The sequence below is a fragment of the Oncorhynchus masou genome, chromosome 20 (assembly GCF_036934945.1).
Source record: "Oncorhynchus masou masou isolate Uvic2021 chromosome 20, UVic_Omas_1.1, whole genome shotgun sequence".
Taxonomy (NCBI): domain Eukaryota; kingdom Metazoa; phylum Chordata; class Actinopteri; order Salmoniformes; family Salmonidae; genus Oncorhynchus; species Oncorhynchus masou.
In genome coordinates, this window is record NC_088231.1 from 4,887,988 (window position 1) to 4,914,713 (window position 26,726).

The following is a 26,726-nucleotide window of genomic DNA, read 5'->3' on the forward strand; positions in this document are numbered from 1 at the left end:
TTGGTGAGTTGCGCTCAAAAGGTACTCTGTATACTTGTTTCATTCGCATCCTGTTACAATGGATGACACGATCAGTTGTGGAAATGCTCACACTGTCGATTCCCTGGAAGTGTGTGTTGTCTCGTATCACTAATTCCTGGATTTCTCTGAGTCGTATTGCATTATCTTGAAGGACCATGCCAACTATAACGGCCTCTTGCTCCCGAGTGAATATAGCTGTCCTTCCACCTGCATGTGGCACCCTTGCAATTCTACAAAACGTAGTTGTGCAGTTACAAAACATATTCATGCAGTACAATACATGCAGTGATTAACTTTACAAATGTCTATTTGCTGCATATAGTGTAGTACAGTAAATTTGCAATTACAAAAATACAGTAGTATACTGTACCTGTTCTCTTTTCTGAATGTCCTTACTATGGTGGACACAAAAAATCAGCTCAAATTGGGTTGCACTCTAAGTCCTGCTCCCCTCATTGTCAGTCCACGGACAAGAACGTGGTCTTTAACTGTTGCTTGAATTCCATCAAATATTTCCACTCTTTGTCTTCCTCTTCCTCTTCGTCCTCCTCTTCCTCTTTCTTGCCCTCCTCCTCCTCTTCACCCACGCACTCATCCCCTCACATTGTTTATTCTATGCATTCTCAGACATTCTCCTTCCCACCTTCAACAACCTGTTTGCTGAACTGGCTTATATTGGTTGTGTCGCATCATTTGAAACAGGTTAAATCAATTTTGAGTGGTTGTGTTCAATCAATGACATATGTTCTCTATTTGTATTCGATTGTTTCCACTTGTGTTTATCAGTATGTATGATATGTGCATTCGAGTGCAGAATGTGTTTTGAGAATGTGGTTAGAGTTTTGCTGAAAAGTCTAAGTGAGATCTGCAAATGGTGTTTTACCATGTGAAATGGTTTAAGGTATTAACAACAGACTGCATAAGTAGCTCAATGAGTCCAGGCAACTGAGAACTTTGTTCAACAAATGGGTTTTAGTGTTTTAGCAATTGAGAAAAACTGTAAGGAAAGCAGACGGCACTCTTTTCTGTTTTTTATTATGTAAAGACAGCCAGGGGCACACTCCAACACTAAGAAGACATCAATTACAAACGATGCATTTGTTTTTCATGAGTCTGCCATACCAGAGGCAGCAGGGATGACCATGTGTTCTCTTGTTCAGTGCGTAAATTGGACTATTTTCCTGTCCTGCTAAGCATTCAACATGTAACGAGTACTTTTGGGTTTCAGGGAAAATGTATGGAGTACAAAGAATATTATTTTCTGTAGGAATTAAGTAAAAGTAATCAAAAATATAAATGGTAAAGATACCCCCAAAAACTACTTAAGTAGTACTTTAAAGTATTTGTACTTAAGTACTTTACACCACTGAATTAAACCAATCATCTTTTTTGATCAAACCAATAATCTAGGGTCACAGTTCACCCACTTATTTTCCCCACCATCTTTTCACCTGGCTGATAAGACAAAATTCAAATCATACACATTTTGTCTCTCTCTCTGATAGTATTTATATCACAGATTTTTTTGTGATTTATCTGAACCATCTCTCACTCCTCTGCAGCCTCACACACGTCTGTCTCACTGTGTTTTACCCCCACCCACCTTCCTTCCTTCCCTCCCTGTTCTTTTCTCTCTCTCTCTAACTGATTTTCGTACACATCTGCAAGAGCCCCCGCTCTTTCAATCTTTTCTCTCCGTCTCATTCATTCAGTTGTTTCCCTGTCAACTTCAGAACCGGCCGATCACATTGATCAGGTGAGTTGAACACTTTGATTTCATGTCATGTTTATTCGTTTGATAAGCCTGTTCTCTCTGTCATGTTTGATGCTTTCTGCTCACTCTGACCGTCTTTCTCTGTGCCTTTGTCGTTGATCCTTTCCTCCAATCTCTCCATCCTCTCCCTTCTCTGGTTGTCCATTTCCACATCTCCCCCCGATGTCCACACCTTTGCCCCCAACCCCTCTCGACCCCACCACTTCAAAAACATAATAAAAAAAACTTTATTTAACACGGGGAAGTCAGTTCAGAACAAATTCTCATTTACAATGACAGCCTACCGGGAACAGTGGGTTAACTGCCTTGTTCAGGGGCAGAACCAATTTTCACCTAACAGCTTGGGGATTTGATCCAGCAACCTTTCCACTAGGCTATCTGAACATGAAAGTGTTTGGGGTGGCACATTATGTGACCAAACTTGATTTCTTCTTTTCTCATCCTGTATTCCACTTCCTATTTAAGCAGGACTTAATATTTCCATTGATGTTCTTGATTTCCATTTTTTTACGGTTGAGAATTGACCAAGCAAATTTAGCACAGTTTTGGTTGTGTTCAAGAAGGATTTAGACTCCTGAGGATGGACATAGTCATTCTAATCCAATCCAACTTTGTTTTATCAGTTGGAAACATGCACAGGCACAATCAGTTGTCCGTTTTAGAAATTCATGTTGGTTTGAGTGTTGGATTCTAATAGTTCTGTGGGCTGGGCCTGGTTACCACAACACAGCTCAGCAATTGAAGCACCACAGAGATTATACTGACAGAACAGATGAGGTTATATGGTCTATAGTTCTGCTTTATTACTTGAATTGAATGAAAGAGAGTAAATTGGCCATACAGTGGTTATTGACCTCTTCGGTGTGTGCCGTTATTCAGGAATGTAGAGAAGGTTAAAGGCTTTGCAGTGGTCTAAATCTTCAGTTACTTAGTGTTTCAGCTTTCTTCAGGGAAAATTCAGCCATTTTGAATCTGCGATAGTAATGTGAATGTTTAGACTGGGCGTTCTCTCTCTTTTTGCTCTCATGGACCTTCTTCTGCTAGTTGCATGCGTTGTCAAAATGTGGTTCAGTTTGCAAAACGAGGGAGGATGCAGGACAGGTGGCTCAGCCGCAAAAGCAGTCTTTAGTTCCTGTTAACAACAGCTTCTGGAGCACACCGCCATTTCCTGTGTGTCGGTGCATGCGTGCGTATGCATGCTAGCACACCTTTGTGTTTCCGATGCATGAAATAAATCTTAACATAAATATTAAGTCCCTTTTATTGTACACTTAAAACAGCAAATACGTTGTAACCTACTTTGGTGTTCTGTTTCTTGTTCTCCACCTCATATGAGTCATTTAGGCCTGTGTTACATTTCTTCCTATCACCCACCATGTTAGGCTGACATCACCTTATCCTCCATTTTCTCTGTCTATCTCTCTCAGTCACAATGAAGGCCAATATCACCCTGGCGCTGAGCATGCTCTCTCTGGTCCTCTTGATCTTCGTCCATGAAGCCACGCCTGACTCTAATGGAACTGTCAACGAGAACACACAAACTGAAAAGATGAGCGCGAGTGGTGGACTTTTAAATGATACCAGGAATTCCATTGACCAATCCACACCTGAGAAGCATGACAGAGGAATGCATGGTAATCATTCTGGCATGACAATAGCTCCCCCGAATGGTACACCAACATCCACAGAGAGTCAGACATCTGCAACATCAGGAAACACAACCCAGCAGATTGAAAAGACCACATCCCACCCACTCACTAAACAGACAATCCCTACTTCTCTTCGCAAGACCTCCCCCAGCACCTCAACCACTCCATCCCATAATAAACCCTCACCTGCTCCGTTAAATACGGGGTTCATCGTGGTCCCGGTCCTGGTCATCATTCTTCTCCTAGCGATTACCGTGCTGTGCTTCTACAAGTGGAACAGCCGCCACTCAGGCCAGGATGGCTCCGCCCCTCGGCTGTTATTGGGCGTCAGGGAGCGCATGAGGGGCAGGGTTAGAAGCCTGGAGGATTGGCTGGGGCTCAGCCTCTGGCCCGGGAAGAGAGTGGTGGAGGGGGACGAGGAGGAGGGAGACGAGGAGGAGGGAGAGGGGGGGAAGAGTGGAGATGGAGAGGCTGCTGCAGGAATGAGAGGGGGACAGGATGAAGGAGATTCCTCAGACAACTACTCCAGTTTAGACGGGATTGACCTCAGCGAGAGAGCCAAGAACCTAGAGGATGATGAGAAAAAGGAGGCATTGAAGAGTGGGAGCGAGGGAGGCCAGTACAACATGAAAGGAGAGAGGACTGATGGAAGGAAGGAGGGTGTTGAAGAAGTGCAAACAGGGGAAAACTCCGGTGAGGGAGATACTTGTGACCTCACAGCACTGTAAGGAAAGAGGGAGGAAGGGGTTAAGAGTGGGATAAAATAAAATTGTTGAAGATGTTAATTTTGTGACTCAATTCACTCTTCCTATGGAGTATATTTTTCATTTAAGCGTGTCAATGTTAATTTCAGCCAAATATAGTTTTTGGTAATCCCTGTTACATTTGTGTTTTAATAAACTGACTCATAGATTCCTGCTTCTAATTTATATTACACACATTTGCACAATTCCCTATTTCTGCTAAAATAAGTTGATGTTGAAAACAATGTTCACGTGTATTTACAACTGCACCTACATTTATTTTTTTAAACAGATATTGAGATTTGTCACTTTAAAGTAAAAGATGTCCTGGACTAAATTATTCTGAATTATAATTAATTTGGTTGGAGGTAGGTGATTGTGTGTAATTTCTCTCACCTGTGGTAAGTTGCAGTTGCCTACTAGGTAAAAATATCCATTCAATCAGTTTGAAAGCTCTGATCCCACATATTAATCCCCTTCAAATCATTGTAGATGAAGGGAGACAGATAAAATAATGTATTGTTTTTGCACCTCAACATTTAGTATACCTAGTGTATTTGACCGCAACCGTACGTGTGCAAGATAAAGTTTTCAACGATTGTTTAATCACTAAATGTGTTAGAATTATTCAATTATTAGGACTGACCCACAGGTCAACAGCACACAGTTCGGGAACTATATCCTGCGTTACCTCTGGACTATGGAGCCTGTTGTTCAATTCCTGTGACAGACAGATGGACTGACCAGACAGACGTTGCACTAAACCAAAATTAATACCACAGAGTCCAGACATTCAATGTCTTTATTCTTCAGGATTCTGCAACCCGATCTTCCTCACAACCACATTAGCCAGAGAAAATAAAATCAAACCTTCCACTTTGATCCAGAACATGTCATCAGTCCATTAAATAATACTATATTGAAATGAAATATACATTTGTCAATATTATTTCCATCCCCAGACCCAAATATATGACACATAGAGGTCTTGTGTCTTCCAAAACTAGTCCTCACAACAGTAAGACATGATGGTTGATGAAAGAGCCATGGATAAACAGAGTTCACCAAGAATGTGAACGGGCCCCACGTTGGCACCAGACCTGGGTTCAAAATCAAATAGTATCCATTTTCTTTGATCATTTGATTGAGCCTGACTGGAGCGCCAGATGGGCAGAGTTACGACGACTTTTGGGACTATTCCATTGGTCCCATTTCGCCAGACGAGCAGAGCTTAGAAAACAAATACTATTTGAACCCAGGTCTGCCCACATATACAACGGTTTGCTCGAACTATGGTTCTGTGTGACATGAGTAAAGTAAATGGTAGGAGTGCATGTTCAAAATAAAAGGCTAATTCAACATTGCTTCAGACACATGGGACTCATACATATGAGCCAGATTGCTTCACAGCTGTAATACGAGCTCATGTATAAATGCGGTCGTTCCCATAAACCAAAAAACTATATATTTTGATAGACCATCTTTAAGCCGAGTGTCTATTTTACACAGTGTTTTTGGAAATGTGCGTCATTCAATACTTTCAATTCCTGCATTATGACCATGATCACTAGCCTAAAACGACCCATTTAGAGGTCGACTTTGGGAACGAAATACGGTCCAACTCTGCCTATTTCTCAACTTCCAAACAGAAAACGAGCTGTGCCTTTGATGGTTGATTGATGTGTTTTTCTGGTCATGCGTGCCGCGACCAATGTTGCTAGTTCCTTAGCTACGCTAGCCAATTTAGCTAGCCAGGAACTCCTCCAGTACACGTGGACGTGATTTGTTTTTGGCCAGAAACTGTAGAGCTCAGGAAGAAATGCCACTTCTGTAGTGAAATGTCTTATTCATCAAATTGTTTTTGTTTTTTAAAGCATTAAATAACCTGGTAAGACAGTGCATTGATCAGTTATAAAGCTGTTATTTCTGCCCAAAGTCGACATTTAAAATTTTGATAACAGCAATGTCAAATGCTTCGGCAGTAGTTGGTGTTCTCTTTGCTTATGTGGCAAGTTGAGAAACATTCAAGTGAAGTGGCTGGATCCCAAACTGATAACTCAACCCGTTCCCTAAACTCTTGTTGACTTCCCTTAGTGGGTCTGTGACAACTGGACATGTAAAAGCAGGTGGAGGTGGGCACCAGCCCAGCACTACCACATCTGATTCTACTAGACTAATCATCAAGACCTGAATCAGGTATGTTAGTGCTTGGCTGGAACAAAGACCTACACACCCTGTAGCTCTTCAAAATGACCACTAAGCTCACCCCCATTCAGACCTCAAAGGAATGAGTCAACGAGGGTATAAGGGGAAGGGAGCGAGTGCACAGTATGGGGTTTGGGACCCAGACTGTGAGAAACACAGGGCCTCCTGAGTACGGCCGCGTTCCAGACAGACTAGCAGTCATCTGCCAGATGTCACAACGCCTGGATCGGTGTTAAACATAGCCGCTAACCATATCGTATGATATAGCAACCAGCGCCCAACTGTCGATGACGTGGCAATCAGCCATTGGTGGATGCGTGCGGCACGACTGCAAAGTAGTCAGCCTGGAACGCGGCCAAAAGCTCAGACTCCTCCTGACTCCGCCTACTCCAGTTCATCTCCGGTTACCCTTCTGCTTCTTGTTCCGGCCCGGCGTGCGGATTGGCTGCGTGGCGCCATTGTCGGTGGGCGGGGCGGTTGGCGGGAGATGGAACGAGGTCTGGGAGAGAAGGTCCGACTCGCTCTCTCCTCCCCCTGAGGACTTGGTGAACGACCCGGGGAGAGAGAACTTGAGAGGACTGAGGAGAGAGAAGAATAATAGAAAGAAATGATGAGACATTAGATTGTGTATAACTCTAAAAACCTGTTGAATGCAATTGTAGTTTGGTTTCTTTTCAGATTATCTTGTGCCTTACAGAAATTAATTTTAAATAACTGTCATTTGAGTCACTTTTATTGTAAACAAGAATATAATATGTTTCTGAAAACGTCTACATTAACATGTACGCCATTATGACTGAGAAAGTTATCCCCCCCCCCCCAAAAAAAGTGTTAACCTCTCACCATTACCAATAACAGGGGAGGTTATCATGTTATGGGGAAACAGTGCCTTCAGAAAGTAATCACACACCCCTACAGCCCGAATTGAAAATGTATTATATTGAGATTGTGTCACTGGTCTACAGACAATACCCCATAATGTCAAAGTGGAATTATTTTTTGACATTTTTTTTAATTAATTGAAAATGAAAAAAGGCACTCAAGTAAAACTTCAAAAAAATTGGCAAAGAAATGAACTTTATGTTCTGAATGCAAAGCGTTATGTTTGGGGCTAATCCAACACAACACATGACTGAGTACCACTTTCCATATTGTCAAGCATGGTGGTGGCTGCCTCATGTTATGGGTATGCTTGTCATCGGCAAGGACTAGGGAGTTCAGGGGGATAAAAAAAAAATAATTTCTAGATGAAAACCAGGTTCAGTTTGATTTTCAGACTGGGAGACAAATTCACTTTTCAACAGGACAATTACCTAAAACACAAGGACAAATATACACTGGAGTTGCTTACCAAGATGACATTGAACGTTCCCAAGTGGCCTGGTTACAGTTTTCACTTAATCTACTTGAAAATCTATTGCAAGACTGGAAAATGTCTGTCTAGCAATGACCAACAACCAACTTGACAGTGCTTGAAGAATTTAAAGACTAATTTAATTCAGGCTGCAAAAACAAAAAATGTGGAATAAGTTGAGGGGTAAGAATACTTTCTGAAGGCACTGTATGATCTTTGTGCTAGATATGGGACCAAACACTAAAATGTTGACTACTTTAACACACTAAGTGAATTTGTCCAAATACTTATGACACATTCAAATGGGGAGACTGAACGGTAAAACAGATATGTGAAAATACATTTCTGTACTGCCGCCTCATATGCAACGTTTGATCTCAAATCCAAAATGCTGGAGTAGAGCCAAATTAAAAAAAATCCGAAGGTGAGTGTATGTCCGTGCATACGTGTGTGTGTGTGTGTCTCACCTGATGGGGGTGCGTGGACTGCTGTTGTGTCTGCGCACGGGACGTGTCCGCGGCTCAAAGGAGAAGCCCTCCTTCAGACTCTCCAACACAGAGGGAGCCACATAGGTAAAACCCTGACAGACAACATCCATTAAATTAATTAATTATATAGGATGACTAGTCATTCCAGCAACACTTTCACTACTCTATGTTGGTTTGGGAAAGACCAGAATAAGGGGTGTTTTGTTAAAGGTGAGAACTGGGTCGCGTTCAATAATACTCGCAACTGAAACCGTTTTAAAACTAAAAACAACCTTTTATTGGACTAGTCCCCATTTGTCAATTTTGTTCCGTTTCGTGCCAAATGAACATGAGCCATGTGTGAGGTTGAGAAGAAAGCGTGAACCCATGACAGAGAGGTGAAAGGAGGAAAATTACTGAAGGAAAAGATGAAGGGAGCAAAAGGAGAGAGATGGAGCAGTGACAAAGGAGGTAATTGTGGTCCCGTGTGGCTCAGTTGGTAGAGCGTGGCACTTGCAATGCCAGGGTTCTGGGTTCAAATCCCATGTGGGACTAATACTGAAAACGTACGTTGTTCACTACTGTAAGTTACTCTGGATAAGAGCATCTGTTAAAGGACTAAAATGTAACAGTCTCACAGCGAAGGCGTGTTCGTGCTGGTGGCTGATTGTGGAGTCGTCAGGACTGTCCACCGGAGTCTGCTTGGTGAACCTCGTGTCAAACTGACTCACGTCCTCATCCGACTGCTACAGGGGGTGAAGCGAGAGGGGGGAGAAAAGGGGAAGTGGTTGAATAGAGAGAAAATGGTGGGAGAAGATACATAAAATGAGGGGATGAGTACGTTTACATGCACACTAATAATTAGATCTTCAACTGGTTATGGCAGTAGGCCGAGCACAGCAAGTCATGTGGACCCTTTACTCTGCTTATCTTAATCTGCGTAAGGTCAAAATCAAAGTAAGCATACGCCGATTAAAACACCTGGTTTTCTGAGCAAATCGTTTGAATTATTAGGACGTGTAAAACAGCTCTATTGGCGTTCCAGCAGCGCAAGCCTCCGTCTAATGTGCGAGTGAAGAGAGTTCGGAAAAACAAAAACGTATGCAATCTTAGAAATTGTTTTCACGTAAACGTTATATGTCCCGAACTTAGAATTGATAAAGCTTCCCAAAAATAACATGGTCGCTGCGGTAGAACGTTTATTTTGATTGGCGATTTTCTGCATTCATCAAAAAGTCCCATCAGTCCCATTTCTGATTTCCATGTAAGCCGGATTATCATGGAAAATCGTTCTTGCAAAGCATGTAAACGTTTTAAACCAACTATTATATTCACCCGACTATCCCCAATAATCATATTATTGTGCGCATGTAACCGTACTCAGAGGGATGGAGAAACTGTACTCAGAGTGGTATGCCACAGTTTCAAACTTTACAAGTACGTCCTCAATTATATATCTAAAAAAAAGAAGAAAAAAAGACAGCACAGATTTGACATTTTAGCTATCGAATACAAAGGGACTGTTGAGAGAGTGACAGTAGTATAGTGGTCGTACCAGGCATGGCTTGTAGGGCGGATCACACCTCTTACTCAGCAGGTCGTCCCAGTTGATGTGTCTGAAGAAGGGATGCTTCTGTAAAACCAGCAGAAAAACCCCCCACGCAGCACTTAGAATCTATCCCTGTACAACGCAGATACAGGCTCATGAACTATTGGATTTTGTTCAATTTGCGATCAGTATAAGAACTGATCATAAAGCAGGGTTAGGGTACATTTAATTTCAGTCAATTCAAGGAGGTAGGCATTTCTGTTCACTTCTTGAATTGACCCCAAGCCTATTAAAAGGTTGATGATGTCAATAGAAAAAAAAATATATATATTTAAAAAAAAAAAAAAAAAAAAAAATCGGGAGACGTGCGTCTATCACCTGTATGTCTTTACAGTCTGCCGCACTGGAGCCTAGCCTCTGAAGAGGACTCTTCTTCAGCAGCTACACACAGGGACAAAAGAGATGATTATACATTTCACTTGCTTTGGCAACGTAAACACATGTTCCCCTGCCAACGAAGCCCTTTGAATTAAATTGAACAGCGAGATGAAGAAAAACAGATGAGGCGAGAGAGGAGAGACAGAACAAGAGAGAGTAAGGCAGTGGGCGAGAGAGAGAAAGTGACCTCTAGACTTAGGTTGAAGAACATTCATCATCCTAACGAGATGGGGAGGTGTGGGCGTCTACCTTTTTGATCATGTCTCGGGCGTCCAGTGTGAGGTAGGGCGGTAGGTTGAGTTTACACTTCAAGATCTTATCAATGGTCTTCTTCCTGTTCTCAGCAGTGAACGGAGGCTACGGGGACAGGCGGGAAGACCTGTTATTGGTCTTTCAAATGGTATCTGATTGGTTTAGAAAGAAGCATCAAAAATGTTCCCAATTGTTTTTTCCATCATTCATGCAGGCGCTCTCCCTCCCCCTCTTTCTGTCTTGTCTGTCTCTCACCGAGCCCGTCATCATGTCATACATCAGGGCACCAAGACTCCACCAGTCCACCGCCCGGTTGTGCCCTGTACGCGTCAGAATCTCTGGAGCCCTGAGAGGAAGAGAGGTGGAGGTTGAGAAAATGTAAGAAGAGGGAAAGAGTGAGGGGCTATAGAGAGCGCAGGGAAGAGACTTAAGTAGAAGAGTCATAAGAATTGGCTGTGATTCAATTCTCAATCTTCTCCTATAAGTGTGAACTGTTCAATCCCCTTCCTGGATTGAAAGAGAATCCAATATGCGACAGATTTTTATGCGAATATCCTAAAATCCGAATAAATAAAATCTGCACATTTTCCCCACCAAACGGACTTGGTGGGGATAAAAATAATAATAATTAAATCAGTGTGTGATGACGTAGTGCACGCAAAAAGTTATTTTTCGCTTAAGTTTTCATGTACGAAACCAAAATCTAAAAATCTGTGTTTCCATAGCATTTTCAACTCTACTGACAATTGTCACAAAAACTGTTACGTTAAATAGCAAATGTGCCTACGCCGGTCTTAGCACGTGTGCTCAGATAGTCCTACAGCACAGGTAGGCTAGTCTACATGATGAGATTCTATTATGGATAAGAATATTTTTAGTTGTCAAGCATCGATCATGTCACCAGGATCAGACTCCATATTTATTGGAAAAGAGCATCAATATCAATGTGACCTTTCACCCCCCTGTGAAGTTTATCATAAGTCATTTCATCTGTAGCCTAATAAATTGAATGATTTTCCCCAGTCGTAGTGGGACGACCACAAACCATATCATCTCGTGACTCAAGTTTACTTCAAAATGATGGTTATTATATCAATATGTGCGCACTGCCATTTCTCGTATAATTAATTTTAGACACATTTTAATATACGCTATTACTTTACTCGCATAAAAACAGTGGATAAAAACAGTTAGTGTAAGGAATATGGTGGAAATGGCACACTAGGCCATGCAGCCCATGGACAAATGTAACGTTTTTAAATCCACACTTCTCTTCAGGAAGGTGGGGAAGAATTGCAGTTCACCTAAGACCTATCTGAACTATGACTACTACAGCGACCCGTAGTGCAGCCTCAGAGAGCGATAGCACAGATAGAACAATGAGATAGATATTTCACTTGACTCATAAATATAAAGCATACGCGTGGCGTTTCCACTCACTAGCAAATATGGTAGTGAGAGGAAGCCCACTGGCGGGCAGTGGGAGAAGATGGAACGAGAAGGATTTTGGCCAACATTACGCACGTTTTCTCATCGATGAAACATTGGATCTCAACACAGTTCTGTTCACAAAACTAGAATATGTTATGAACAGAGTGGACTAAGTTTTGTAGACCTTAGCCTTTGCCAAAGTTTAACAAATTGCGTTGTTTAGGAGTACAAAGTTTAATTGAGTCATTGCACATGCACATTTCAGAGTAGGTGTTCCCTCACAGAAATATGCAGATGCATGCTAGAATGGGCCAATAGGATCTCGCTAGCTCGTGCTTGGCTCTGCCCACCTCCTTGCTTGTTCTACCCACTGTGACTCATCTGTTCACATTGGAAACGACATCCATCTTGGTGTAGCTATAAAAATCTTTTTGCGATAGCCGACTCAGAGACGGCATCCTCATCAGCGTGGTGCTAGACTCACATGTACTCTATGGTCCCACAGAAGGTGTGTGTGACCGCGCCGTCGTGAATGGACTCCTTACACAGGCCAAAGTCGGTCAGCTTGATGTGTCCTGGGAGACAGAAACACAATATCTCTGTCAATTCTAAACCATAACAATAATCCAATCCATAGCAGATCAATTTTATTTTATTTTTAAAGATGCTATTTTAATCTCACTGATATTAATTTCTAGGTAACAGACAGACACACCTTGGTGGTTCAGCATGATATTCTCTGGTTTGAGGTCTCGGTAGATGATTCCATTTGAGTGGAGGTGTCCCAAAGCAAGCACGATCTCACCCAGATAAAAACTGTTTGTCAAAGAAGGGAAAAACATTTATTAACACTCCTCTGTACGCATGCGCAACACATACTGTCAAACTATTATCTCATCTTCCCCTCCTCTCTCCTACAAAATGTTCACATGGAAATTCACTGCTGTTTATGGCCCCAGCGTCACACTTTCTCAATGATAACCTGAAGCTTAAGCATCTGGCTTTTACCAGGCTGTGTCCTCCATGAAGATTCCTTCCTTCTCCAGCTGCATGAACAGTTCTCCACCTGATAAACAAAAACACAATTAAGGAGATTGAAGTGTCGATAGAAGTTGACGTGCCAGGATTCAGAGATCGACACGGTTGTCCTACCCAGATCCCCTCCCTCCAGGACGAGGTCAAAAGCATACAGCAGGTCCCTCTCCCTCCCTTCCCGAATCGCTCACCACTGAGACACTCCAGGATGAGGTAGAGTTTACCCCCAGTCTGGAAGGCGTACAGCAGGTCCACGATGAAGGGGTGCCGCACCGTCTCCAGAATCTCCCGCTCTGCACGCGTGTGGGCCGTGTCCTTGGCATTACACACGATCTTCGCCTGGCAGGGAGAGAAAGCGAGGGATGGGTGGGAAGAGAGTAAGCGAGGGATGGGTGGAGATAGCAGAAAGTCAGTTGTGTATTTAGAGATATTACATTTTGCCCTGGTACCGTAGCAATGTTTAGAGCATTAATTCTGTTGAGAAAAATGAGAGGAATCTTATGTACCTTCTTTAAAACCTTCATTGCGAATATCTTCCCTGTCTGTGCACCCTGCACTTTCCGTACCTGGAAAACCTGCAAGTAAAAAATACAATTGTTAAAATAGGTTAATGACAAACGGGATGAGTTTCTGATCAATGTATATCCAAAGTACATTGTGAAGCTGAAACTCTTAGAAACTCAAACACGCACTGATTGACGGACACGCACACACACACACACACACACACACACACACACCTTGCCATAGCCCCCCTTGCCCAGCACACTTAGCAGCTCAAAGCTGTCTGGTCCGATCCTCTCACTGTCTCTGTTGACAACGGCACTTGTCAGCTCTATCTCTTCTGTCTGAACGCTAAGTGAGAGGGGGATAAGAGAAAGTTAGGAAGAGGGGAATGAGTGAGGGTGAGTTTAAAGGATTCAGTGAAAGATCAAACCAAATTGTATTAGTCACATGCGCCAAATACAACAGGTGTACACCTTACAGTAAAATGCTTACTTACGAGCCCCTAACCAACAAGGCAGTTAAAAAAAAAAAAAAGTACGAATAGGAAATAAAAGTAACAAGTAATTAAAGAGCAGCAGTAAAATAAAAATAGCGAGACAACACACAGGGGGTACCGGTACAGAGTAAATGTGCGGTGGCACCGGTTATTTGAGGTAATATGCACATGTTGGCATAATTATTATAGTGACTATGCATAGATGATAACAAAAGAGTAACAGCAGTGTAAGAGGGGGGTGCGGGGGCAATGCAAATAGTCTGGGTAGCCATTTGATTAGATATTCAGGAGTCTTATGGCTTAGGGGTCAAATCTGTTTTGACCCTCTTGGACCTAGACTTGGCACTCCGGTACCACTTGTCATGCGGTAGCAGAGAGAACAGTCTATGACTCGGGTGGCTGGAGTCTTTGACAATTTTTAGAGCCTTCCTCTGACAGGTATAGAGGTTCTGGATGGCCAGAAGCTTCTTTTAAGTCTCCCGAGGAGAATAGGTTTTGTTGTGTCCCCTTTACGACTGTCTTGGTGTGCTTGGACTATTTTTATTTTTTTTGGCGATGTGGACACCAAGGAACTTGAAGCTCTCAACCTGCTCCAATGTCGCCTCGTTGATGAGAATGGGGACGTGCTCAGTCCTCTTTTTCCTGTAGTCCACAATCATCTCCTTTGTCTTGATCACGTTGAGGGAGAGGCTGTTGTCCTGGCACCACATGGCCAGGTCTCTGATCTCCTCCCTATAGGCTGTCCCGTCGTTGTTGGTGATCAGGCCAACCACTGTTGTGTCATCGGCAAACTCAATGATGGTGTTGGAGTCGTGCCTGGCCCTGCAGTCATGAGTGAACAGGGAGTACAGGAGGGGACTGAGCATGCACCCCCGAGGGGCCCCTGTGTTGAGGATCAGTGTGGTGGATGTTTTGTTGCCTACCTTACCACCTGGGGGCGGTCCATCAGGAAGTCTAGGATCCAGTTGCAGAGGGATGTGTTTAGTCCCAGGGTCCTTAGCTTATTGATGAGCTTTGAGGGCACTATGGTGTTGAATGCTGAGCTGTAGTCAATGAATAGCATTCTCACATAAGTGTTCCTTTTGTCCAGGTGGGAAAGGGTAGTGTGGAGTGCAATAGAGATTGCATCATCTGTGGATCTGTTAGGGCGGTATGGAAATTGGAGTGGGTCTAGGGTTTCTGGGATAATGGTGTTGATGTGAGCCATGACCAGCCTTTCAAAGCACTTCATAGCTACAGACGTGAGTGCTACGGGTCGGTAGTCATTTAGGCAGGTTACCTTAGTGTTCTTGGGCACAGGGACTATGGTGGTCTGCTTAAAACATGTTGATATTACAGACTGTCAGTGATGACACGTGCCAGTTGGTGAGCGCATGCTCGCTGTTCACGTACTGGTAATCCGTCTGGCCCTGCGGCCTTGTGAATATCGACCTGTTTAACGGTCTTACATCGGCTGCGGACAGCGTGATCACATAGTCTTCCGGAACAGCTGGTGCTCTCATGCAATTTTCAGTGTTCTTTGCCTCGAAGCAAGCATAGAAGTAGTTTAGCTCGCCTGGTAGGCTCGTGCCACTGGGCAGCTCTCGGCTTTGCTTCCCTTTGTAGTATGTAATGGTTTGTAAGCCAGGTCACATCCGAAGAGCATCTGAGCTGGTGTAGTACGAGTCGATCTTAGTCCTGTATTGACGCTTTGCCTGTTTGATGGTTCGTCGGAGGGCATAGAGAGATTTCTTATAAGCTTCCGGGTTAGAGTCCCGCTCCTTGAAAGAAGCAGCTCTAGCCTTTAGCTCGATGCGAATGTTGCCTGTAATCCATAGCTTCTGGTTGGGGTATGTACTTTCGGTCACTGTGGGTACGACATCATCAATGCACTTATTGATGAAGCCAATGACTGATGTAGTGTACTCCTCAATGCCATCGGAGGAATCCCAGAACATATTCCAGTCTGTGCTAGCAAAACAGTCCTGTAGCTTAGCATCTGCTTCATCTGACCACTTTTTTTTTGATCGAGTCATTGGTGCTTTCTGCTTTAATTTTTGTTTGGTTCTATTTCTCAGTAAAAACACTTAGACATTATGCTTAACCAAGTTTATTCTGCCCAAGTTTATTCTGAGGGTCAATACAGCTGCATTCAGACAAATACATGTTTCCATCACCACAAGTATATATATATATATATATATATACTAGAGGTGTATATATAATGTATATTAATTAGGTCCGATTTCAAGTTTTCATAACAACCGTGCGCCAATTTTGCCGATTTCTCAGTATTTTTATACCTTTATTTAACTAGGCAAGTAAGTTAAGAACACATTCTTATTGTCAATGACGGCCTAAGAACGGTGGGTTAACTGCCTTTTTCTGGGACAGAATGACAGATTTTCACCTTGTCAGCTCGGGGATCCAATCTTGCAACCTTACAGTTAACTAGTCCAATGCTCCAACTACCTGCCTCATTGCACTCCACGAGGAGCCTGCCTGTTACGCAAATCCAGTAGAAGCCAAGGTAAGTTGCTAGCTAGCATTAAACTTATCTTACAAAAAACAATCAATCATAATCACTAGTTATAACTACACATGGTTGATGATATTACTAGTTTATCTAGCGTGTCCTGCGTTGCATATAATCAATGCAACGCTGGGGGATGATTTAACAAAAGCACATTTGCGAAAAAAGCAATCGTTGGACGACTGTACCTAACCATAAACACCAATGCCTTTCTTAAAATCAATACACAGAAGTATATATTTTTTAAACCTGCATATTTAGCTAAAAGAAATCCAGGTTAGCAGGCAATATTAACCAGGTGAAATTGTGTCATTTCTCTTGCATTCATTGCACGCAGTCAGGGTATATGCAACAGTTTGGGCAGCCTGGCTCATTGCGAACTAATTTGCCAGAATTGTACGCAATTATGACTTAACATTGAAGGTTGTGCAATATAACAAGAATATTTAGACTTAGGGATGCCACCCGTCAGATAAAATACAGAATGGTTCCAATTTCACTGAAATAATAAACATCTTGTTTTTGAAATTATAGTTTCCGGATTTTACCATATTAATGACCAAAGGCTTGTATTTCTGTGTGTTATTATGTTATTAACTACAACCTAAAACCTCTTACCTTGGCATATTGAAGTCTCATGTTAAAAGGAACCACCAACTTCCATATGTTCTCATGTTCTGAGCAAGGAACTAAAACGTTAGCTTTTTTACATGGCACATATTGCACTTTTACTTCTCCAACACTTTGTTTTTTGCATTATTTAAACCAAATTGAACATTTCATTATTTATTTGAGGCTAAATTGATTTTTATTGATGTATTATATTAAGTTAAAATAAGTGTTCATTCAGTATTGTTGTAATTGTCATTATTACAAATTAATTTGTAAAAAAAAAAAAAAAATGCTGATTAAATCGGTTTCGGCCTTTTTGGTCCTCCAATAATCGGTCTCGGCGATGAAAAATCATAATCGGTCGACCTCTAATATATACTCCAAGTTAGGCACGCCTTCTCTCCAAATCCTTACATCTTTTATGGTTCGACAGGAAGATGAAGAGATAAGGGAGAAACAATGGTTTATTACCTTAATAAATCCTGTTAGAGATCGGGCTACTTTTTTCAACATTCTGTTAAAAATCACGCAACATTTCAACGTCCTGCTACTCATGCCAGGAATATAGTATATGAATATGATTAGTATGTGTGCATAGAAAACACTGAAGTTTCTAAAACTGGTTAAATGATGTCTGTGACTATAACAGAACGTGTTTCGTGGTCAAAATCGCAAGGAAACCTGATCACAAAATCGACAAAGAAAAAAATCAATCCGCCAGTCTCTGTATTGTCTATTGCAAGGTATAATAGATAACGATGGGCTTACAGTTCCTACAGCTTCCACACGATGTCGCCAGTGTTGTGAATTCTATGCAGCTAAATCCTTGGTCATATGAGTAATAGGCACAGCCTTTCGTTGGGTACACAACAGGAAGAAATGGAAGGGGGAAAGTGGACTACGTTTTCCAAACTTGTTGCTATTGAATACAGATCGCTCCGTGATCAATTTGATTGTTTATTAACGTTTACTAATACCTAAAGTTGGATTACAGAAATAGTTTGAAGTGTTTTGTCAAAGTTTATAGGCAACTTTTTTAATTTAAAAAAAGAACATTGCATTTATAAACTGTGTTTTTCCTGGATCACACAGTCTTCATAAATGGACATTTTGGGTATACAAGGACTGATTTAATCGAAAAAAAGACCCAATTGTGATGTTTATGGGACATATAGGAGTGCCAACAAAGAAGCTTGTCAAAGGTAATGAATGCTTTATATTTTATTTCTGCGTTTTGTGTAGCGCCGGCTACGCTAATTCTTTTGTTTACGTCCCCTTCAGGTATTTCGGGGTGTTGCATGCTATCAGATAATAGCTTCTCATGCTTTCGCCGAAAAGCATTTTAAAAATCTGACTTGTTGGCTAGATTCACAACGAGTGTAGCTTGAACTGAGTACCCTGCATGTGTGTTTTAATGAACGTTTGAGTTTTAACGAGTGCTATTAGCATTTGGCGTAGCGCATTTGCATTTATTGTTGGCAAGGTGGGACGCTAGCGCGTCGTGTTGCCCAGAGAGGTTAAGGGGATCTGACCTGATCTCAACCCCCTTGATGCCCAATCCAAAGATCTCCACCCGTATCCTGGTGACTGCCTCCCATCCACCCAACACATGCCAAAGCCATCTGGCTCCTACAGATAAACATTCACTTTTGATGTAAAAAACAGTCTCTATCACTACTTAGAGACTATACTTCTGAGTATAGTATACTAGGAGCGCCGCCTCTGGGTGAGCGTTTTCCTGTTTGCTTATGGCGGAATAAGCTCATTCAGTGCGGTCAGCATCAGTGGTGGTATGTCAGAAAGCCATGAAAAATACAGATAAACTCTCTAGGTAGATAGTGTGGTCTACAGGTTATCATGAGATACTCCACCTCAGGTGAGAAAAACCTTGAGACTTCCTTAGATATCGTGCATCAGCTACTATTTACAAAAATACATAGTCCGCCGCTGCTGTTCTGTCCTGCCAATACAGTGTATAACCAGCCAGCTGTATGTTGATAATGTCGTTGTTCAGCCACGACTCCGTGAAGCATAAGATATTACAGTTTTGAATGTCCCATTGGTAGTTTAGTCTTCCACGTAGGTCATCAATTTTATTTTCCAAAGATTGCACATTTGCTAGCAGAATGGAAGGAAGTAGGGGTTTACTCGATCGCCTACGAATTCTCAGAAGGCAGCCCAACCTCTGGACCCTTTTTGTCCACCTTTTCTTCACACAAATGACAGGGACTGGGCATGTTCCCGGGGAAGCATTCACGTCAGGCTCATTAAAGGAAAAAAAGGATTCTGCCACTTCGTGGGGAGTAATCACAGTTCTGATGCCCAGAAGTTATTTTCCGTCATAAGAGACGTTAGCAGCAACATTACATACAAAATAAGTTAAAAAATAAAGTTACAAAACAACGCAAAGAAACTAACCAAAAACCACAATTGGTTAGGAAAACATAAAACGTCAGCCTTGTTCTCCGGCACCATCTTGTCAATATAGTCTCAAGCAAGAATGGTGAACAAGTGACTAAATTCAGAGTTCCACTTACAGGTCTGTCTCTGCTACGGTGAAGTCACAAACATCATCCTACAGAGCACAAGAGGGCCAGAAGAGAGGGGGTCAAAGTTAATTCACTGTAGAGAAGTGAAGGGTCACTGCCAATAGACTGAAGACAGCATTATTTAATATCACAGAACATGCATAAACCTTTGTTTTAGGGAACAACTTTGTAGTTAATATGCTGTTTATTCTGGGCGTTTTCACTACACTGAACACATCCCCGATCTGACACTCTGATAGCAAGTTAGTTAGGTACCCTAATTTACTTCCATAAAAACAACAAAAAAAGTGTCCTCAAATTCACAACAAAACAAGTGACAAATCCCCACCTCTGCGTCGCTAAGGTCTTCTGACTCCAGGTCAATATCGAAAACACCAGCCATCCTGCGAAATAAAATTAGAGTTATAGCTTAGCTAGGTGTGAAATGTCATTACAAAAACAACGACAGAAAGTTCGCAATGTGAAACACGCAGTTGTTGTTACTATCCAGCGAGCTATGCCTGACATGTGCAAATACTCAGCAGCTACACTGTCAAAGCTGGACAAGAAGCTGGCGTTATCTAACGTTAACCTAGATAAGACCGGTTAGCCTGACTAGATGCTATGAGTGAAGTTTATGCATTAGATAATATTTCTTACTGGGCCCGCGGGCAGGGAAGGCAATGCTAATGCTAGCTAGCTATAGCTGTTGAGCGGTCAACATGCATAGTTGGAGATAGCCGACTAAACTCAACGATTTACGATGGAGTTGAGCGGTGACTAGTCTGGGGGACAGGAGCTCAACGACGTTATAAAACTAACTCCTGATTTCAGGACTCAAAAGAATAGCCCGCATGGTTGGGTGCTGAAATCAATAGTTATTGATAAAAAACTAAATGTATGTGATGTCAGAGCTCCAGTCCGCCCACAGCCACACGAGTCGCCTCCATCTTAAAATCGCAGAATTTAGTTTAATCGGCTTGATTCAAGAGAACCAGTCAGAGAGCTAGCCAGCTCATGTGAAAGTTCAGACTGTGTTGGAATGTAGAAAGAAATTAGAGAACCAAGTTTGTTGCGTCACTTGAGCTAGTTAAATTACAAAATTGACTGTATTAAACATACATATTTATTTAATGATCACATCGGTTTGAGAGCTGGTTTGACGGCTACCGCTAGCTAGTTGCGTTAACTTATCACCTGTGGGTCGTCGTATGCAGTTAACGTTCGTTAGCTAACCTAGCCTAGCATTTCACCTCGGCTCATACCTTCATTCGTCGTGACCACGGAGTCAGTGAGCTTATAAGGAAGCCAGGTTGGCTGATTCCACTTTCCTTGCTGTGTCGCTCGCAACAGTCTCGTTTGATCTAAACTGTAGTCATAAAGAAGAATACGATTATCTTAAAAAGCTGTCTGTCACCTCGCTCGGGTCCTTGTTGCTGTTCTGATGTTTGTTTCTCTTGGCATGTGTGAATGAACTTTTACCTTTTTTTAGCTACGTCATCAGTAAAAGTCTTGCGATTGGCAGCTTTTTATTTTATAGCAGTACATCAGTTTATGGAACTGTTTTATTATATTTTATTATAAACAAAACAGAACAAACAATATACAATGTAAAATCAAAAATATAGCAAGAGACGTACATGAAAAAAAAGTTTATATTAAAGTGGACATGGGCATTTTGACAAGTGTAGACATGGGTCAGAAAGGCAATTCCCATTGGGGGAAAAACATGCATTCCAGCTCTACAGAAGCTGTTCAGGGGTCAGGGACATTGTGGTCTCTCCACCAACTGACTTTATCCCAGTTTCACTATCGAGGTTATGAACATTGTGTATGCGGACCTGACACCCAATTGTAGAGCACCCCATAGGGCTCTGGTCAAAAGGAGCGCACTATATAGGGAATAGAATGGCACGTTTTTGTTATTATAAGGATGACAATGATATTTATACCTGGAGACAATTCAACTATTTTATCAAACTGATAAAAAAAGTAACAAAACCGAAGAAAAAACCACTCCAACAGATGCGTTACCTAGCCTATTTGGATGTAACAAGCTATCTTTGTTTTTGTTTTATTGTCTCTGGCTTTGTCTGTTTCAATCAAAGGCAGTAGCTCTTTTGGTGGTTTCGTTTCCAGGGTAAACAGAAGTGAGAGAGAGGATGGCCACTTAGGCCTACAACCTAAACACCTCTGTGACTGCAGCTTCCTGCAAGACCAGTCCATAACACACCAGCTCAGAAGCAACTGTCGTTTCACCTATGAGAATACAATACCATTTACGACAAAGCTTTTTTATTTTTATTTTATTTTAGGAGGCTTAGGCAATTTTTTATAAAATCATATGTTTCAAGGTATGACTCTGAAGGTTTGCAAATGGCAAACCTGATTTGAGCTTTTTTTTTTATTAAGGTGGTCTACATCTGAAAGGAAGTGGAACTTTCCTGGAACTAGTGGTTTTACAAGTGAACATAACTGTTCATTGTCAGACTGGAACTTGTGACCTGTAACTCTGCTAGTAACAGCACACAGAGAATGGCATCTCTTTGGTTTATCTTAATGATTTGTGAGTACAATTTATTGGAATTTCAGAGGGTCATCTTAATGAATAGCCTGATTTGAGCCTTCGATTGAAATAGAAAATTGCCTAATGTGTTGTAATCCATCTATCAAACAGTGTTCATTGTCAAGCCATGGCAGTCTGTGGAGGAGTCTGTGTTACGAGAGGTCCAGCTTGGAGATACTGCCATTTTGCTCTGCAATATCTCTTATCATTACAAGATAACCTGGTTGAAGCACAATCCTGAGCAGACTCCTGCCGTTTTGCTGTGTGTGAGTCTAAACGGTGGAAATATAATCTATGGGCACCGACCCAATCTTCGTTTCGAGACGGAGATTGCCAACAGGTCATTGGCATTGAAAATCAAGAGCGTTGAGGATGCAGACCTTGGATTGTATTACTGCATGGGAAAGATTGGGGAAAGTATGATGGTTGGGGGAGGAAGCAGACTTCACGGTAAGAGGGGATTTTTGCTAGTAAAAAACACGTGTATTTTTCACAAAATGCCATTTAATATCATATTTACTCTCACATTCATCTTGCCACCCAGAACCAAATTTCACTTGCACTGGCCAGCTACTCAATTTAGAACATTTTAATTGTTAAATATGTCACAAAATAATATTCTCACTTTATGTTCAGTCCCTCCAACTGTGACCTTTGAAGTTTACAAACCTATTCATAATCACTGGTGGTACACCTAATCATCAACTGATCTCAGAAGTAATATATGTCACTATTTTTCAGTATCTGGCCTTGAAGCTATAAATGAATCTTCTACCACTTATGAACAAGGTAACATAAATCTAGAAACTAAATGATATTGCAACTTAAATGCTGTTTCCTACTCCATTCAACACTAACAAAAATGAGCCATGCAATGTAACATAATATCAGCAGGTAACGTTAACCTCTGCCTCTCTCATATACTTCTCCTTTTAGCTTCGCCTGCATTGTGTAGTAGTACCTCCGGGCTCTCCTTCGCTCATCTGCATGCAGCTGTAGTTGGACTGGGTCTTTCGGGGATGATACTGTCAGTTTGCATCACTCATCACAAGACCAAGAAAAGAAACATGACTGCTGGTGAAAATAAGCTGCTCTGAATGCTTTTCTTGCTCAGTGTGTTTCAGTGTCTGATTACAGTATAATATATAATAAACCTGAATGCCATAGTCCTACAGCATGTATTTTGATGATTTATCTTAAGACAAATTATATTGTGGTCTTGTGGCTTTGAAACTTGGGTCAAGTTTATCAGGAAGGAAGGACTTATTTAGTCTCAGGGAGTAATATTTCCTGCTGCATATTTTGTCATTCGTATTTGTACTTTTTGCACTTGGGCCTTTTGAAATTAAAATAAATAAAAGACTGCCTGAGGGCCTGGCCTACAATGTGACTTTATTATAATAAGAAAAGGAGCTAGACTTGAAATGCAATCATGTGTACCGGTAGTCTGTACACTAAAACATATTTTTGCAGTGAGTTGTTGACTCTACCGTCTATGGAACAAATCGATTAAGTACATGGCCAATGCTCATGCAATAATTGATTCTGTGTGCTGTTGTAAAGCTAGCAAAACAAATCGACGAGCAGACAGACACCTGTTCTGACCTGTCTGCCTAGCTAAGTCTCAACAGTGCTCACGTGAGTTATTAGCAGTTTTAGATTGAAATTGTGTGTAAATATGCTGTTGCATAATGCCGCTTAGTTTAGCATGTTTTTTTCCCCCAGCTATCCAACAACATTGATAGCTAGCTAGCTAGCTTGAGCGTGCAAGCATTTAGCTAGCTACCTCTACTTGCTAGCCAGCTAATGTTAGCTAATGTCACATAGTTTAGCATTTTTTTTGTTGCAGCTATCCGTGCCGGGCCAGACGTGACGTGTATAGACGTAAAGGACATTTTTGTGACCTTAGTTGACCTTTTCTGCTGGTTTTGAGACATGGTTCAATCCCACCTTGGGGCACTACTTGTTGAGTAATTAAAACACTAAACAATCACAATACTGTAACTACTGGTCACTATGTATTATTTTTGTAATATGTATTTATTATAGAATTCTGTCAGCTATTAATGATAAACATGTTTTACTGCACTATAGAGTTTTAGGCCTATGTAACAGTATAAATTTAGACCATCCCCTCGCGAACCAGAGACCCTCTGCACACATCAACAACAGTCACCCACGAAGCATCGTTACGCTTCTCTCCACAAAAGCCGCAGCCCTTGCAGAGCAAGGGGAACTACTACTTCAAGGTCTCAGAGCAAGTGACGTCACCGATTGAAACGCTATTTAGAGTGCACCACCGCTAACTAAGCTAGCATTTCACATCAGTTACACCTAGATATCTTGCAATATATTTACATATTTATAGACTGTGTGTGTGTGTGTGTGTGTGTGTGTGTGTGTGTGTGTGTGTGTGTCACATCCTGACCTTAGTTCCTATTTTATGTCTCTATTTTAGTTTGGTCAGGGCGTGAGTTGGGGTGGGCATTCTATGTTTTTATTCTATATTTTGTATTTCTGCTTTTGGCCTGGTATGGTTCTCAATCAGAGGCACCTGTCAATCATTGTCTCTGATTGAGAACCATACTTAGGTAGCCTGTGTTACCACTATGATTTGTGGGTAGTTGTTTTCTGTTTTGTGTGTATTGCACCTTGCAGAACTGTTCGTTTGTCTTGTTGTTGTTGTTGTTGTTGTTGTTGTTCAAGTATTCGTATTTATTAAAAGTATTATGAATACTTACCACGCTGCACCTTGGTCCTCTTCTCCTTCTCCCGACGACAATCGTTACAGTGTGAGAGAGAGAGATGCATGTTGTCTTTATTGTTCCTTGTCAGCCACTCGTCTCTGCTTTTCTGTTTCATAAGGTCATCTCTCTCTGTCTGGTCTTTGGTTGCCTAGTTTTTTAAATCGCTAGATTCATTCATTGTGGTGAACAAACATCAGTTTGGCTGGAGCGATGTGGATGGGTAGCCAGGGAATGGCCTTGGTACATACATTTTTGGGGGATTCTGTATTGTGTCAGGTTGACTGTTGTGTCCTCACCTTTGTTATGAGCATTTCCTCATCTCCAAAGTGTTCCCTTTCAGTTTTACCATGGTTATGCATAGGCGTCTCATATTTTTTTTAGTGCGAAACATTTCAATTTGGCCCTCGCCATACAGGCCAATTCCCCTGAGTGTAAAGAGTTATAATTATTAAGAGAATTAGAAGTTGTCATGAAAAGTTGGGTCCCACATAGGTAATTTGACAGTTTTTCTTGGTTGAAATAATATGTTTAACTACTCTCCATTCTTTAAGTTACTGCTGTCATAAAGAAAATGGACATGGCTCCTAATGCAGTGGATGACCAGTATATTCAATGTCTAGAGCAGATGCTGAAGAAGGGGGTCTATTGAAAGCGGAGCTGAATGCCAGTATGGAATATCATGCTGAATGGGAATTAAGGGCTTGTAAGTAAGGTCTTTGACCTGTTGTAGTCGGCACATGTCACAAATACAATTGGATTTGATCTGCATTGCTTGCTCTTTGGGGTTTTAGGCTGGGTATCTGTATAAGCGCTTTGTGACAACTGCTGAGGGAAAGGGGCTTTATAAAACTAATGTCATTGATTGCTTGTATATGCTTTTATTCGTGTCAGAAAATCGAAATATCTTACATTTCCTCAATAGGATGTTGTACCTTAAGCTAACACATTTTCCTGGTCTTTCCTGCTGGGGACAGGGTGCTTCAGGTTTGGGAATGGAGGACCTAGATAATTAGAATATTAGCTATAATTAGTGCCTACATTTATGAATTAAATTACATTTGAGTTAGCTGTGCATCTCATCTGATTGAGAATTCAAATCAAACTTTGTCACATGCGCAGAATTACAACCAGTGTAGACCTTACCGTGAAATGCTTACTTAAACCAACAGCGCAGTTCAAGAAGAGTTAAGAAAATATTTGCCAAATGAACTAAAGTAAAAAATAATAAAAAGTAACACAATAAAATAACAATAACGAGGCTATTGATGTACTGGGCGGTACGCACTACCCTCTATAGCGCCTTATGGTCAGATGCCGAGCAGTTGCCATACCAGGCGGTGATGCAACCGGTCAGAATGATCTCGATGGCGCAGCTGTAGAAGTTTTTGAGGATCTGGGGACCCATGCCAAATGTTTTCAGTCTCCTGACAGGGAAAACGTGTTGTTGTGCCCTCTTCATGACTGTCTTGGTGTGTTTGGACCATGATAGTTTGTTGGTGGTGGACAACAAGGAAGTCGAAAGGCTGTCTCATCGTTGTAGGTGATCAAGGCCTACCACTGTTGTGTTGTCAGCAAACTTAATGATGGTGTTGGAGTCATATTTGGCCACGCAGTCGTGGGTGAATAGGGAGTACAGGAGTGGACTAAGCAGGCACCCCTGAGGGGACCCAGTAGGAACCCTGAAAGGTGCCCAGGGTCCCTGCTTATCTGCGTGAACATGCGTTAGACATGCTGCAAGGAGGCGTGAGGACTGCAGATGTGGCCAGGGCAATAAATTGCAATGTCCGTACTGTGAGACGCCTAAGACAGCACTCCAGGGAGACAGGACGGACAGCTGATC

At 41.8% G+C, this 26,726-nt stretch overlaps 2 protein-coding genes and 1 non-coding gene across 5 annotated transcripts; 2 read left to right on the top strand and 1 right to left on the bottom strand.

Moving 5' to 3' along the window:
- The first annotated feature begins 1,640 nt into the window (after window positions 1-1,640).
- Window positions 1,641-4,356, top strand: LOC135506735 (uncharacterized). Its single transcript, XM_064926082.1, has 2 exons — window positions 1,641-1,777; window positions 3,223-4,356. The coding sequence occupies exon 2, from the start codon at window positions 3,228-3,230 to the stop codon at window positions 4,170-4,172; it is 945 nt and encodes a 314-aa protein (XP_064782154.1). The 5' UTR covers window positions 1,641-1,777; window positions 3,223-3,227; the 3' UTR covers window positions 4,173-4,356.
- Window positions 4,357-4,971: 615 nt separating this feature from the next.
- LOC135506733 (ribosomal protein S6 kinase beta-2-like) lies at window positions 4,972-21,075 on the bottom strand. 3 transcript variants are annotated; one of them, XM_064926079.1, is made up of 16 exons: window positions 20,991-21,075; window positions 19,923-19,977; window positions 19,583-19,620; window positions 13,659-13,773; window positions 13,425-13,493; window positions 13,110-13,257; window positions 12,892-12,949; window positions 12,599-12,699; window positions 12,368-12,458; window positions 10,708-10,798; window positions 10,450-10,557; window positions 10,141-10,203; window positions 9,769-9,846; window positions 8,852-8,959; window positions 8,214-8,326; window positions 4,972-6,970 (listed from the first exon to the last, which is right to left on the bottom strand). In XM_064926079.1, exons 1-16 carry the CDS (start codon window positions 21,035-21,037, stop codon window positions 6,787-6,789), a joined length of 1,467 nt encoding a protein of 488 aa, XP_064782151.1. In that variant the 5' UTR covers window positions 21,038-21,075; the 3' UTR covers window positions 4,972-6,786. The 3 variants fall into 3 exon arrangements, with proteins under 3 accessions (XP_064782151.1, XP_064782152.1, XP_064782153.1); XM_064926080.1 differs by having other exon boundaries at window positions 20,839-21,049; XM_064926081.1 differs by lacking the exon at window positions 20,991-21,075 and adding an exon at window positions 20,234-20,449.
- On the top strand, window positions 8,693-8,768 carry trnaa-ugc (transfer RNA alanine (anticodon UGC)). The gene has a single exon. It is a non-coding gene; the product is annotated as a tRNA-Ala (tRNA).
- Window positions 21,076-26,726: the final 5,651 nt, after the last annotated feature.